Genomic DNA, 15931 nt, shown 5'->3' with positions numbered 1-15931 from the left:
TCAATACTAGACTATGCACACTGACTGCTGTGGTTACAACTTACAGATTGATTCTCAGACATTATGGAAGGATATACAACAACCTTTCAGGCTGCAGAGTATAGAACCGAAAGTTTTAAAAGAAATATTTTTTAAAAAAAGGGGGTAAAAAGTAGGGAGAAGTACATATGAGCAGCAACTACATTGCCTTCTATTCCATTTCAAAGAGATAATCCAGGCAATGGGTGAAATCAGTAATTGAGCTACTACTATAAAGTGAACACGGCAACTATACCACAATAAAAAACTGAATTTACCTTAGCTGAGTTATCTGTAATTCATTGCTGACAGATTTAATCACTTGGTGCCCCAGATGACGCCATTTACGACGAACGCATTGGGTGGAGCCAGAGGCCGGAAAGTCATCGTGTGCACCTCAAGGAATTCTGGCATGTGTAGTTTCCTATGCCTTTATGTACAGCACTTGTGTGTGTTTAAACCATTTTACACTAGTTTTACACTATTGGAGCGTTTTTTTATGTCTTGCCTTTTTATATACCATGTATTGATCCTGCTCATATAAATGGGAGATTATCCTTTAGGATGCCAAGCTGGATGGCGATTGCTTTTTTGGACTGATATACAAGTGGTGTGACTTTTCATGAGAGTCAGTCTCTCTGGTAAGCCTCAGAGTGGTTGGTGAAGCACAGGTGGCGTTTAGGAAGCACATAACACTGAATTTAAGAAGAGGCCCTCTCTCATTTATTACTATCTCACTCGCCTGGTGGGAGTCACTTATATGGAACTTTGGACTTGAATTCTACTTTGGTTATGTTTAGTTTGCCATTATATGGTTGTAGCACTGCACTAGTTGGCTTATTTTTTATATATATATATATATATATATATATATATATATATATATATATATATATACATATACACATCCTATACATGTTGCTGGCCAAGGTTATTTCTAGTGCAGCAGTCTCATTCTATATACGCAGATTTAATCATGGACTGACAAGGGTGGAGGGCTTGTATATCCTGCTGTACTCTATATACCAGTCTCCCTGCAGGTCCAGTCTCACTCCGTTTTAAAGCAGCTCAGAATTTCATTGGTGGCTGCAAGAAGCTTGTTAGCAACATTCTCTCCCCATCAGGCTGTGTTAGCAAGAGGCAGCAAAGAGCCCAGATGGCTGCCCCAGCACCTTAAACATTCCAGAACACGACAAAGTGAGAAAGTAGATGTACAGCATGGCAATAGCTGATGAAAAACCACCATTGAGTGCTTGGCAGGTGATACTCAGATTTAAGCCCAACTTCAATGCTTTTGCATGCCATTACCCATAATGGTTTACCTACAGGATGGACTAATGTCACATGTTAAGCCCAAATAGCTGAAAGTAGCTTGTCACATTCATGTGCACTACAGCATTTGCCATTTGATTTCCATAACTATGAAAGCCACTGAAATGGATACCTACAAACATGCTACACCCAATAAACATGCAAAGCCCTGATCAAATGCAGGTGAAAACTAAGCAAAACATTTTTGGATAGAGCAAGGGAGGGTTATAATCCAGTCAGATTTTATTACCATCTGTGCCCCTTTGCAGAGATTTCCCTTCACTTCCTGTCCCATTGCAAAAACAGGAAGTGAGAGGAAATCCCCTCAAATTAAGGGAATTCTTCAAGTACCCCCAGGTCACCCAAACTAATGTCCTCATTGGAAGGTTTCCCCTCTTATTTTTCTGGGGACAACCCAAAATGTGGGATTTTCTTTTACTTTCACTATGAATGATGGTAAACTGGACAAATAGAGTGGGTGAATCTCCTTATCGGGAGCACAGACTACAATAAAAACTGACTGGGGTTCTAATCCATCTTCATGCTATCCAAAACTGAAACAAATTGCCTTTAGTTATACTTTGCTTTAATTATTTTGATTTGATTGTGCGTTTAGTGCCCCTCTGGATTAGTAAACAGGTCTCATGACTTGAATCTGGCACAGCTTTTCAATGTATGAGAAAATGCATGAAAAACATTATGTGAGACCAAAATAATAATAATGTCACCTGAAGGTATAAAACAGTGACAGAGGAAGCCAACAAGAGCCATCTTTGTAACAAAGTGCTAGGATGTAGCTAGAGAAGCTTGGATTAGAGCAGATCTGGTAGGCACAGACATAGAAAGTACTAAACATTTTATTTTGGGTAGCTGGGAATCAAGGAACAATTCATGCAGTTCAAAAGATCAGTAGTTTATTCCTCTTCAAGAGCAAACAAGACCCAGCGCTCTTTCAGTAATCATTGTCTGAGCCCCTAACCTAGTTTAAATTGAAGGCATATTTACAAAGCTTGCGAGCCACAGGAGTCCACTTTTCTTCTCCTATGACCCAGCGACAGCTGATTGTAGGCTATTGCTCACTATTAGTTGACAGGGCAGAGCTGCTCCAGGCTCAGGAAGCAGCCCAACAATATTGTTGGGATCCATCTGGCTGCCCAACCGAGCCAGCTGCACCTATTCCCTCCCTGGTATTCCGATGAATGCTGGAGGGTCAGAGCTGAGAGCAATTACTGACAGTCACTGCTGTCCATTCAGAGCAGACCGAGAACTGAGCCATCAGTGGTCATGTGATGTGTTCACCCAGTTCTTGGTCTGCAGCATCACACCAATGCTGCATTATAAGAATATGGATTTTTTTTGTTTTGTTTAACATTATAAAATTACTTACTGTTTTCTATAGTAGGGTCATAGGAATCCACAAATTGCCCATCAACAAATTGAATTATTAATGAAGATTTACCTGAAAAGAAAAAAAAAACAAAAAAACACAACAAAGTGAAGTCAGTACAGAGGGCAATCTAAAAGACTATCACAAGCCATTGACCACCATTGTAACTATGCACAACTAATGAAAACAACCACCTGCTGGGAAGACTCCTACTAAAACATAACAGAAGCAGAGATGTGTAGGTGCATACAGAGTAAAGAGAAGGCATGAGCTTGAAAAAGATGCTAAGAAGTAGAGGTGCTATATTCTGAACTACACATATGCAGAATTTGACACTACCCAAAAGGTGAAAGAACTCTGCAGTAATAAAGAATATGTACACCCTGGTACATGCCTGCTGTACTTGTATGAAAAAGTAAGCTGTTCTTTGCATTGCTTCCTTTGTATGAAATCCCAGGAGACCCTGCCAGTCCATCGTGTTTCCTAATAAAAAAAAACTGACCACACTAGGCACGAAAGTACAGCACGGTCAATTTGCTGGCTGTGAGCTCAGCCTGATCTCCTCTATTGACCACACTTGTCCTGACACCTCCCCCCCCACAGCGTCACTATTGAGGTCGATTAAACCAAAAACACAATGTTTTGCATTTGAAGTCCCTGACCCTTTCCAAAAATGCAGTCTTTCAAAAAAAAGCATAGGACGTATCCATAGAAAACCACGTTAGATGGACTGAAGTGTATTTCTGTAAAAAGCACTAAAAAAACCCCAAAAACTCATTGGTGTGAACCAGGGCTTAGTTAACTATTTGGATTGGGTTCTTGGATTTCACAATTCAAACACTGAACACTTCTCCCACAACTGTTAGTGCAGACCTCTAAAGAGGACAGACTGGATCCCCCACCTATGTACCGAGTACCATTCCCCCCTTATCTTCTCCTGACATCTAACTCCATTTCCATTCATCTTTTTATTTACTCGTCTACATTCCCTTGTTCTATTCCCTTAAAGCAGATCTTCACCCAAAAAGGGGAAGTTCCACTCAACCTCTCCTCCTCTTTCACATTTGGAACTTTTTTTTGTGGGGTGGGCCGGGGGGGTAAGGTGGGTACCTGGTTTTGATAGGTACCCATTCACACTTTTGCTTGGGTTGTCTAGGCCATCACAGGACAATTCAAGGTGCACCACGGCCGGCTGTGCAGCCACAAACAGCCGGCTGCCTGCAGTTAATATGCCATGGACCAAACACCGGTGAAGAAACAGGCCTGGGTGACGACAGCGCTGGATTGTGGGACAGGCGAGTGCCTGTTTATTAAAAGTCAGCAGCTACAGTTTCTGGATGGGAACCCCCCTCTTGTGGTGACTAACTTGTATGCTTTGCTGAAGGATACAATAAAACTTAAAAAAAAAAAAAAAACACCACACAACACAACCACCACACCATCTATGATTCAGAAGATCCAAGTCAACAAGTGTTAGGATATGGTAAATGCTCCCATACAGCTTTCTTATATTGATTTTGAATTGAAAAAAATCTTTAAAAAAAAAAAAAAAACTCCAGGATTCACATATACTTTAATACTTTTAAGGCTTTTGAGTCACACACACTGAACAAGTACTTGGCTCAAAAAGTCAGTCTGAATACTTGGTCCAGATCTGTTTTTCAACCTACTAAAGCAAGGTGGTCAGCATGGTAGTCAGGCAACTAGATTCTCAGATAGATATGTTTTGAATAGAATCTCTAAAAAAAAAAAAAAAAAAAAAAAAAAAAAAACCAACACCACACAACTGAACTGCTGCCTTATGTACAGACCAAATTTTGAATAAACTAGAAATTAATGAACTGTGCCACATTTCCAATTTAAAAAAATGGTGCAGCTGCCATCTCTATGATGAGATACTCACCCAGGTATTGATAAGTAGTAAAACAGCACCAACAGCAAAGTTAAAGGTGCTAAACAGATCACAATAAGTTCATCAACCACTATACAATGTGATCAACAAAAAAAACTGAATAAACCAATAAAGTGTCCGCTGCAAAGAAGTGCCAATAGAGTGCAATCAATATATCAAGATTTAAATCAAAGTGCAATGTTTTAGCTTTAGATTATGAACTTTATGAAAGCACGTCACAATTCATCTCTTCCACATTTATAAAATGCTAAGTGCAAAAAAGATATTAGTGTGCAAAAAAATAAAAAAGTCAAAAATCGCTAAACTCCTTGTTGGACACCACCACAAAGCATACGCCAACACCATCCACACTCATCACTCACTAGAGATATACAGTCAGGTCCATAAATATTGGGACATCGATACAATTCTAACATTTTTGGCTCTATACATCACCACAATGGATTTGAAATGAAACGAACAAGATGTGCTTTAACTGCAGACTGTCGGCTTTAAATTGAGGGTATTTACATCCAAATCAGGTGAACGGTGTAGGAATTACAACAGTTTGCATATGTGCCTCCCACTTGTTAAGGGACCAAAAGTAATGGGACAGAATAATAATCATAAATCAAACTCTCACTTAATACTTGGTTGCAAATCCTTTGCAGTCAATTACAGCCTGAAGTCTGGAACGCATAGACATCACCAGATGCTGGGTTTCATCCCTGGTGATGCTCTGCCAGGCCTCTACTGCAACTGTCTTCAGTTCCTGCTTGTTCTTGGGGCATTTTCCCTTCAGTTTTGTCTTCAGCAAGTGAAATGTATTCTCAATCGGATTCAGGTCAGGTGATTGACTGGGTCATTGCATAACATCCCACTTCTTTCCCTTAAAAAACTCCTTGGTTGCTTTTGCAGTATGCTTTGGGTCATTGTCCATCTGCACTGCGAAGCGACGTCCAATGAGTTCTGAAGCATTTGGCTGAATATGAGCAGATAATATTGCCCGAAACATTTCAGAATTCATCCTGCTGCTTTTGTCAGCAGTCACATCATCAATAAATACAAGAGAAGCAGTTCCATTGGCAGCCATACATGCCCACGCCATGACACTACCACCACCATGCTTCACTGATGAGGTGGTATGCTTAGGATCATGAGCAGTTCCTTTCCTTCTCCATACTCTTCCCATCACTCTGGTACAAGTTGATCTTTGTCTCATCTGTCCATAGGATGTTGTTCCAGAACTGTGAAGGCTTTTTTAGATGTCGTTTGGCAAACTCTAATCTGGCCTTCCTGTTTTTGAGGCTCACCAATGGTTTACATCTTGTGGTGAACCCTCTGTATTCACTCTGGTGAAGTCTTCTCTTGATTGTTGACTTTGACACACATACACCTACCTCCTGAAGAGTGTTCTTGATCTGGCCAACTGTTGTGAAGGGTGTTTTCTTCACCAGGGAAAGAATTCTTCGGTCATCCACCACAGTTGTTTTCCGTGGTCTTCCGGTGTTGCTGAGCTCACCGATGCGTACCTTCTTTTTACGAATGTTCCAAACAATTGTTTTGGCCACGCCTAATGTTTTTGCTATCTCTCTGATGGGATTGTTTTGGTTTTTCAGCCTAATGATGGCTTGCTTCACTGATAGTGACAGCTCTTTGGATCTCATCTTGAGAGTTGACAGCAACAGATTCCAAATGCAAATAGCACACTTGAAATGAACTCTGGACCTTTTATCTGCTCATTGTAATTGGGATAATGAGGGAATAACACACACCTGGCCATGGAACAGCTGAGAAGCCAATTGTCCCATTAGTTTTGGTCCCTTAACAAGTGGGAGGCACATATGCAAACTGTTGTAATTCCTACACCGTTCACCTGATTTGGATGTAAATACCCTCAATTTAAAGCTGACAGTCTGCAGTTAAAGCACATCTTGTTTGTTTCATTTTAAATCCATTGTGGTGGTGTATAGAGCCAAAAATGTTAGAATTGTGTCGATGTCCCAATATTTATGGACCTGACTGTATTTGCTGATAAATCCAAAAAACCATCACGGAGCACATGTAGAAAAACTACTCGAGTCAGCATTTAATGGATCCACTTCTGTCTCCTGGCAACACCACGTCAGCATTACTTGGCCCATTAAACAATATCCAGCTCATAGCATAACCAAACCAGAGGGAAGAGAGAAGAATGCCTTTATAATGTAAAACCGCTATTGTTTAAAAGAAACATCCACCACTTCCATCACCTAGTGCAGCTCTGGACACTCGTAAACAGCGCAATATGTTTTTAGACAGGCCTGCTCCAGCCGCACTGCCTGCGAGCATGGACCCGGCTAGCATGGAGATGTCATGTCCACAGCCCGCCCGTTCCATCTCCCAACATCAAGATGAAGCTAGAAGCTGACTGATTGCACTGCACAGCAGCTCCAGATTTGGTCTGCTCCATTCCCAGTAATCCCCCCCTCTGTATTTTTACCATTTGCCTACAGGGCACTTATACCCCCTTCCTGCCCAGGCCAATTTTCAGCTTTCAGCGCTGTCACACTTTGAATGACAATTGCACGGTCATGCAACATTGTACCCATATAAAATTTTTATCATTTCTTTGAGACAGAGAGCTTTCTTTTGGTGGTATTTAAATCACCTCTGGGATTTTTTTTTTCTTAAACAAACCAAAAACCACTGAAAATATTGAAAAAAACGTTTTAGTTTTTGTTATACAATTTTGTAAATAAGGGATTTTTTTCTCCTTCACTGATGTGCGCTAATGAGGCTGCAGTGATGGGCATTGACAGGCATCACTGATGGGCACTGATACATGGCACTGATAGGCGACACTGACTGGCAGCACTGATAGGTGGCAGTGATAGGCGACATTGAAATGCAGCTAAGAAGGGCACTGATATGTGGCATTGATGTGGCACTGGTGAGCACTGACAGGTGGCACTTCTGGGGCCACAATGATCAACAGGGCACACTGATCATCAGTGCCCTGATGATCAGTGTACATGTCCCCTCCGCGGAAAGCCGATTACCAGCTCTCCTCTCCTCTCGAGCGGTCAGCGTGACTGCTCGAGGAGAGGAAAGCCGATAACCGTAATTTCCCTGTTTACATGTGATCAGCTGTGATTGGACACAGCTGATCACAGGACCAAGCCGACATCTTCGGCTCTTTCCGTGATCCGCTGTGTCCCCAGCGATCGCTGCGCGCTCCCTGAGCCGCGCATGCGCAGTGAGAATGGTAGGACGTCATATGACTTCCTATCAGAACGAGAGAACCACCTTGCTCCTGTCATTGTACTATAGGGCGGGCGGGAGGTGGTTAAAGGAGCAGTATATGGCCTCTTCTTTACAATGGGTGTCTGATGGAAGAATCACCATGCCCAATGGGTTCATCAGCCCCATGTGAACTCCATGGAGTCCCGCAGTACCAAGCACTATTGATTGCCATGGGGTGATTCTCCTTATCCCACCAAGCGAAGTTTCTGGTTTTTGCAACAACCAATCATTCTTATTTTGTACAGCCCTTGAATCTGCAATATTCCCTGGTCAGCAACTCAAAACACATGAAAGATTGTCAAGAATGACAGCCCTGGTGCATGCTATTTCAACAAGTTTGCAGTGGTAGTCCCATTACGCCCATCCTTACCTTAACCTCTTCGCACTGGCCACACGCAAATGTGCGGCCTCCCGATGTCTGGGCCTTGATGCCAAGTGGCCTCACATTTGCGTGCAATTAAGAAAAACATGCTGGGAGCGCGCACCCCCAGCACACATGTCCAGTACTCACAGAAAAGTTCCGATCTCCTCTTTTGATCGTGACCTTTCCCGATCATGTGACCCCATCCCCCAGCTTCTAAAGCCCTTAAAGGGCCGGGAGGCACCCGCGCCAAGGGGTTAAATAAACCTGCATTTTAAAATGTTGGTTTTCCTAACAATGTATAGATCTCACCAGTATTAGGTCAGTATTTACATACCTCTTTGCAAAACTAAAATGTAAGCAATCCCAAAACACTATTCCTGCCACTTTGAGCATTCCGCAGCAATTACTGGGAAGATAAACAAATTACAGTGCTCCTTGTACTGTTCCGCAGACACATCACATGAGATCTTAGAGCACCTGTGTGTACTCCTAGGAAGTGATATTTCATTGGGGTGTTATGACAGCTGCAAACAAGCATACTGTCATTGCTACTTAACAAGTTTAGACATTTGAGTAGTTTAAGTAGAGCTTTTCTGACATCTCACAATGGGCCAATCAGCATAGTGATTGGTAGACAAAATGTTAGAGTGACTAAAAGGCAAAACTTTTCCACTTTAGTTTTGAATAAAGTAAAGAGGGACTAGAACACCCGTCAGTTTTTTTTATTGCTGCCTGTGCCCTCCTTAGGGAGATTTACCCCATTTATCCTGTTTACCATTATCATCAAAATTAAAAGAAAATCCCAAATTTTGGGATGGAATTAGAATATTAATAGGAGGGGAATTCTGCTAATCAGGACACTGGTTCTGGAGACCCCCTGGAATTCCCTCACTTTAGGTTTTGGCTACTGGACAGGAAGTGAAGGGAAATCTCCACTATGGGGCACAGAATGTAATAAATGGAAGGGGTGATAAGCCTTCCCTTACTCTATCCAAAATTAAGAAAAAAAAAGTTTTGCTTTTAAGTACACCAAATTACCAATTGTCTAAGGCAAAGTTCAAAAGAATATCCAAGGCCTGTGTATTGCAGTCATAGTGAATGGCTTTGTGCATCCCAAACACTGGATGCAACTTGGTATGAACCTAAAAAAGGGGACACTGGGGGAGATTAACTAAAGTTGGTTCACTTTGAAGCTCGTGCACATGTGCGTGGTAGCCAATCAACGTCTAACCTCAGCTTGCTCAATTAAGCTTTAGCAATAAAACCGGAAAGCTGATTGGTTTCTATAAAGAAGTGCACAAGATTCTGAGTGAACCAGCTTTAGTAAACAAGCCCTACTGTCACTTCATTTAGGGCAAAGTGTCAGTCTGCATAATATAACCCCCATCATGAATATTTACCCAGCCTGCTCCCAGCCATACCACCACATTGCTATAGGGGAGCATGTGACCTTCCCGATGTGATAATAGCCAAGCCTGAGCAACCAGTGACTGTGGCTCAAAAATGTAGTAGGGAGGGGTAGACGGTGCAGGGGTGTATGAGGACATCATACCTGTGTAGGCTTTGACACCAGTCAAACGCAGAGGCTAAAAACAGACAAGGATGTTACAATTGGAACGTAGCTGGGCAAGTAAACATGCCTGTTGGGGGGTGGGCTGTGTCCAGACACTGTCACTTTGATCTCCAAATTCAATCACAAAATATTTATAGCATGCAGAATGCAAATGTAGAAATATAAATATACTGAAACTATGCATATGGGTTACATTTTTTCCAGGATCAGTATGAAGGGAGTTAATTCCAGCATCAAGTATTTGAATTCCTCTCCTTCATGAGATGCAGATCAACATTTGCTGCTTGTAGGAGGCCAAGGGATATTCGATTTCGTCCGATTTCAATATGAATGTATAATATACATGTAAAGGGCTGCATAAATTGCCAGTGCTATACAAGTACCTGTAATAGATACATTTTGTATAACTGAGTGCATGTGGTGAATTGCGGTATACGTGTGGGGGGGGGGGGGGGGGGGCGCAACTTGATGGATTAAGGCATCACTGCCATCTGCTTCCCTCCACTGGAGAAATTTCACTTATGTCATGTCTATTTCTACACATGAAAGGAGGAGAAATTTCAAGACAAAACCTGACAAAATATCAACCCCACCAAGAAAATTTATAACCATCTTTTTTGCCATTTGAATCCTCACAAAAGTTTTCCTCTTACTCTCCTTGTCCTATTAGAGCAACAGCCCTTTACTTTCTACAAAATCAGGTCAGGAAGCTAATAAAATCACCGACAGGACAGAGGAAAAATACCTGGCAGAGGCTACAACACTTCTCCACTGCAACCAAAACAAAGGTTACATTTGTATTTGGGCAAAAAGTACAGGCCTCAGCCTTATGTTTCTTAACCCAGTCTGACGCCGCAGGGTAATGTTGACGCACGCAAGGAAAGGCCCGTTTGAAAAAGTGGTCTGCCCCTTTGGTACCGATAACATGGACATGTTACTGAAGGTACCCGGAGTAAAAACCTTCCTATAAACCAGGGGTATCCAAATTTTCTAAACAAAAAAGGTCCATTTTAAGATCTGTCAAAACTTTCAGGGTGCCGGATTGTGGCCAGTGAGAGTAGAAAGTCCTGGCATCAGTGGGAGCAGACAATGTCTCAGGTGTGGTGGCCAATGGGGAAAAATAAACTATCCCAGAGCACCTGTGGTCAGTAGAAGGAATAGTGCCCCATCACCTTTATTAATGGGAGGAATAGCGTACCATAGTTTCTATCCGTGGGAAGATTTCTGCCTTATTGCTGGTGTCAGTGGAAGGAATGGTAACCCACTGTTGGTCTCAGTGGGAGGAATTGTGCCTCAAACCAGTGGCAGGAACAGTGCCCCGAGGGCCGAATAAAGGCAAGCAAAGGGCCAAGTTTGGAGACCACCTCTATAAACAGATCATTTTCTTCATTTGAAACATTACATTGATCAGGTTGCTAAAGACAACTGCATCAGATTCCTCAGCTTCTACTTATGTGAACCAGCCCCTTAGCATCCATCTATGTTTAAGCACGTTTATATAGAGGTTTCATTTTACCAAAAAAAAAAAAAAAAATTAAAACTTTCCCTACTAAATGCAATTGTCAGAGCAGCACAGGGTGTAAAGTGAATCTAGTCTTTTAGGATGATAAACACATGAAAGACTTGATCCAAAAATGATGTCTGTAGCACACTGCAGTGGGCTGGACAGACTTTAGGCAACCATGCACTCATGTATACCTTCACACAAGTTCTATTAATATGTGAAAACCTCAACGGCTGTCTCTGATGTATTGTGTTTTTGCCGAAGGGGAGGGCACCACCAAAGCAGAAAGTTACACAAAAGTGTCTTTGTTGTCTAGTGGATTCTAACTTTTAGAAATATCCAGGATGAACCATTGATGTGGGAAGTGTCAGCATTGTAAATTTCCAAATGTAGAAAATGCCCGTGACTAGCCTGCTCACTACTGTGTCACAGTGATGCTTCCAGACTGCAATCAGCATTGTGACCTGAAAGGTCATCGGCAGCCTTTTATGTTAAATTTTACATTGAAATAATGCTTCCTGAAGTTTCATGAGCTGTTCCCACAACAGTTATTGTTTTACACCAGATTAGTATAACATGATTTCCTACTGACCTAGGTATTCATCAAGAATGTACAGTCAAAAGGAGTGAAATCTGTAATCCCAACAACAGGGCCATGGAAACGACTGCCTACAAATATTAGAATAACTAAAACACAGTAATCCCAGACAACACAGCATACTAGTGATGAAACCAATTATTTTCATAAACCGATTAGCTGGCCGAACGTTTTCCAAAAAGTTTGATGTATCGCTTCCCGTCCGCCCTATAGCAGTAATACTGCTGCAGGGTGTGCAAAATCACTAATTATATATATATATATATATATATATATATATATATATATATATATATATATACATACATACATACATACACACACACACACACATATACACACACACACACACACACACACACACACATACATATACACACACACGTGATTTTGCATTTCCGGGTAGGGGGCGCTCACCCGCGGCCTCAGCTGCCAATCACCAGGTCCCAGCCGGTGATTAATTGCCAGCACCTGGTGATCAAGGAGGATTACCGACAGAGGGAGAGAACTAAGTAAACAATACAGTTCTCTCCCGTCAGCTCTTGCACACTGCTATGCATGGTTTTGCATAGCAGTGTGCTTACAGTGAAACACACTAAAACAGCACACAGTTAACCCTTTGATTGCTTCACGTTAACTCCTTCCAGCCCAGTGCCATTAGTACAGTGTCAGTGCTTTTTATTACCACTGACCACTGTATTGGCGTCACTGACACCAAGTCAGTTCCCCCCCAGTGTCAAAAATGGCTGTCGCAGTCCCACTATAAGTCGCCGATCACCACCATTACTAGTAAAAAAAAAAAAAAAAAAAAAAAAAAATTAAATCCCAGTATATATACACACACACCGCCATAACTTTCATGGAAACCAATTAATTTACATGCATTGGGATTTTTTTTTTTTTTTTTTATTAGCAAAGACATGTAGCAGAATGCACGTTGGCCTAAATTTATGACGAAATTTGATTTCATTTTTTTACTGGACATGTTTAATAGCAAAAAGTAAAATTTTTTATTTTTTTTGCAAAAACAAACACCCAACCACACAGGCGATCAAATACCACCAAAAGAAAGCTCAAATTTGTGGAGTCGGGGAAAAAAAAAACCAAAAAAAAAAAAACCCACAAATTTAATTTGGGTGCAGCGGTGCATGGGTGCAGCGTCAGTTAACGCAGCGCCAAAACACAAAAAAATGGTCTGGTGGGGGGGGGGGGGGGGGGTTAATCCATACTTACATGGCTTTTTCATAGAGTAGCCCCAATTTTTCGGTTCTGAGGTCGTCCACCACAGAATCACTCACTTCCTTCTCCTCCCCAAGACTACATGTGCCACAAGGCATTGCTCCTCACACATTCACAAATTCTCAGGCACTTACTGACGTGCATGAACCATGTACTGAGCTATATGTGTGCTGCACAGTGTATACAGACATGCATGAACCGTGTACTGAGCTGTACGTGTGCTGCACAGTGTATACTGACATGCATGGACGGTGTACTGAGCTGTACGTGTGCTGCACAGTGTATACTGACATGCATGGACGGTGTACTGAGCTGTACGTGTGCTGCACAGTGTATACTGACATGCATGGACGGTGTACTGAGCTGTACGTGTGCTGCACAGTGTATACTGACATGCATGGATGGTGTACTAAATTGCATGTGTGCTGCATTGTATTTTCTGATCTATAAACAAATAATGCATTCTGTAAGCAGATTAATCAGCTGACCAACTAATATTTGACAACTATTTCCGTAATCGATCATGTTGATTAGTTGTTTCAGCCGTACCCAACCCCCCCCCCCCCCCCCCCGAAAGAAACAAAAGTTTCCCTTCATTTTCTTTCCTGAGATAAAAGAAACAAAGTTTCCTTTAGCTCTAGGGAAAGTGACAGCTAATTCTGTGAGCTATAGTGGAAAAAAAAAAAAAAAATAAAAAAAAAAAAAAAAAGAGCCAGAAATCGCATTAAAAAACCAGCACCAAGATATAGTGACAGCCAGTGAGGGAGCCTCTCTGTATACACTGCTCCTCTCCTTGCACACACTGCCCCCCACCCCCTCCAAAGAGGACCAGTCACTCATGCTAAAACACACACATACATGAAAGTAGAAAAAAAAATTAATTGTTGACTCCCCACATATGCAGACATTTTGGTTTGGTTTTCGGCTACATGCATTCTGAATTTTCAGTTTCGCCACCAGAATTTTCATTTCAATGCACCACTAATAATAAATGTAATAATAAAGTGTAAAACAAACATTTCTGGAAATGGGCTTTAATTTACACTAAACCAGGTCTGCAGGCAAGGCCGCCACTTTTCCGGCATACAGTACGTACGTGGTGCACTACCGCTGTGGCATGATTAAGCACGGGATCGTGTGAAACGCATTAACAGGTCTTGTATTCATGTCCTGGTGTTTTGTGTGTCCTATGGATCAATCAATACACACTATATCCATCTATCCTCCGGTGTGCGGCCGGCCCTTCTTCCTGTTGCATCATGTGTGGTGGGGAGCCAGAGCCTGCACCTGTTGTGGATTGATCTGGATTGTTTGCCTGAGCGGTATACCTCTGTTCTTTGGCATGATGTCCCAGCCCAGGGCTCAACAAGTCCCAGGCTCCAGGTAGCCATGACGACTAGTAATTGTGTCCTGGATTCACATACTGCCTCCCACTGATTTCTATGCAAAAACGCCTGTAAATAGCAATTCTATGTGATCACTTATCTCCACATGCCAGTATCACTTTTCATAAGGGCCCTGAGAACACAATGCATGTGGATCAAATCTGTGTGAACCATCTCAAGAGGGACATATCTAGCCTGTCATGCAAATCTGAATTTTGAATATGAGTCGTACGTGTGTACTAGAGAGCCTCCATTCACACCTGGGCATTTTGGGATCGCAGCAGATTCTCTATGATAGCAAAACGCATGTTCAAGCGCCATTATCAATGATGAAATGTGGTGCAGTCAGGTGAATCGTGTCGGGTGAATCGTGTTGCCCAAAAGTTGCCTTGCCCTGGGCGCCGACAAGCCATGCTACGCTGAAAAAAAACTGGTTCCAAACTTTAGCAGACTCCTGGATTCAAAGTATATTTGTAAAACCCTGTCCCAGTCCATCTGAGATACTTACACAGGCTGTTCTTTCCATCACTTTGAAAAACATAGTGGTGCACTGAAATTAAAATTCTGGTGCCAAAACCGAAAATTCTGGATGCACTTGGCCGAAAACGTAGTTTTTTTTAAATGTATATATTTTTCAAACAATTTTTTTTGGAAAAAAAAAAACAAAAAAAAAAAAAAAAACTACACTTTAATGAATTAGAAAAAAAACAAAACCACACAACACACAAACAATACAATATATTCACATTTTCAGCTCCTGTATCGGTGTCCATTTCCACATAGGCCGATAGGGCTATTTTCGGCCAAAACTTTGGTGCACCCCTATAACACACAGTTACTTCACACCATACACTTTCAGCAACTACAACAAAACACTCCTAAGATCACATGACCTGAAGCTCTGTGCAGCTGCTTTTGGAGTGGCATTATCCAGAGATTGCAGAACAGACATGAAATTAGATGATTTGTTTTACGCAAGGTCTTTACAGAACATTTTACTCGGGATCTGTCAACAAGATCAAGAGTATAAACATCGGTAAATTATTAAGCCCTTGAGCAACTGGCCTTACTGAGACAGTTCCTGCACTGCAGACACAGCATAGGGCACACTGGGGTAGATCTAAGGCCAAGTCACACCAGTATGTTTTAGCGCAGATCAACTGAAGGTCATCTGAAAAACAGGTGTGTTAAGCGTGGATTTAAAATACAAAATGTACATCAACAGTCATCAGAATTAAAATGCAACTAAATGGATGGAAATGTACATGTATTTTAGAGCAAGTCAGTGCGAATTGGCCCCAACTAAAACTGGTGCACTAAGAATCTGGTGCAGCTGTGCATGGTATCCAATCAGCTCCTTAACTTCAGCCTGTTCA

General features: G+C 41.8%; 1 protein-coding gene across 1 annotated transcript in view; it reads right to left on the bottom strand.

The window, feature by feature from the left end:
* RHEB (Ras homolog, mTORC1 binding) overlaps positions 1-15931 on the bottom strand; it is a 41596-nt gene that overhangs the window by 12159 nt on the left and 13506 nt on the right. Inside the window, exon 2 of the mRNA XM_089673118.1 lies at positions 2717-2788. Within this exon, the coding sequence (XP_089529244.1) occupies positions 2717-2788 (72 nt within the window). The remainder of the gene's footprint in view (positions 1-2716; positions 2789-15931) is intronic.

Source organism: Staurois parvus, unplaced genomic scaffold (genome assembly GCF_062004578.1).
Source record: "Staurois parvus isolate SC_StPar_1 unplaced genomic scaffold, SC_StPar_1.0 ptg000136l, whole genome shotgun sequence".
NCBI lineage: Eukaryota > Metazoa > Chordata > Amphibia > Anura > Ranidae > Staurois > Staurois parvus.
Note: the sequence above shows the minus strand (reverse complement) of the source record. Positions and strands in the feature narration are given on the sequence as shown.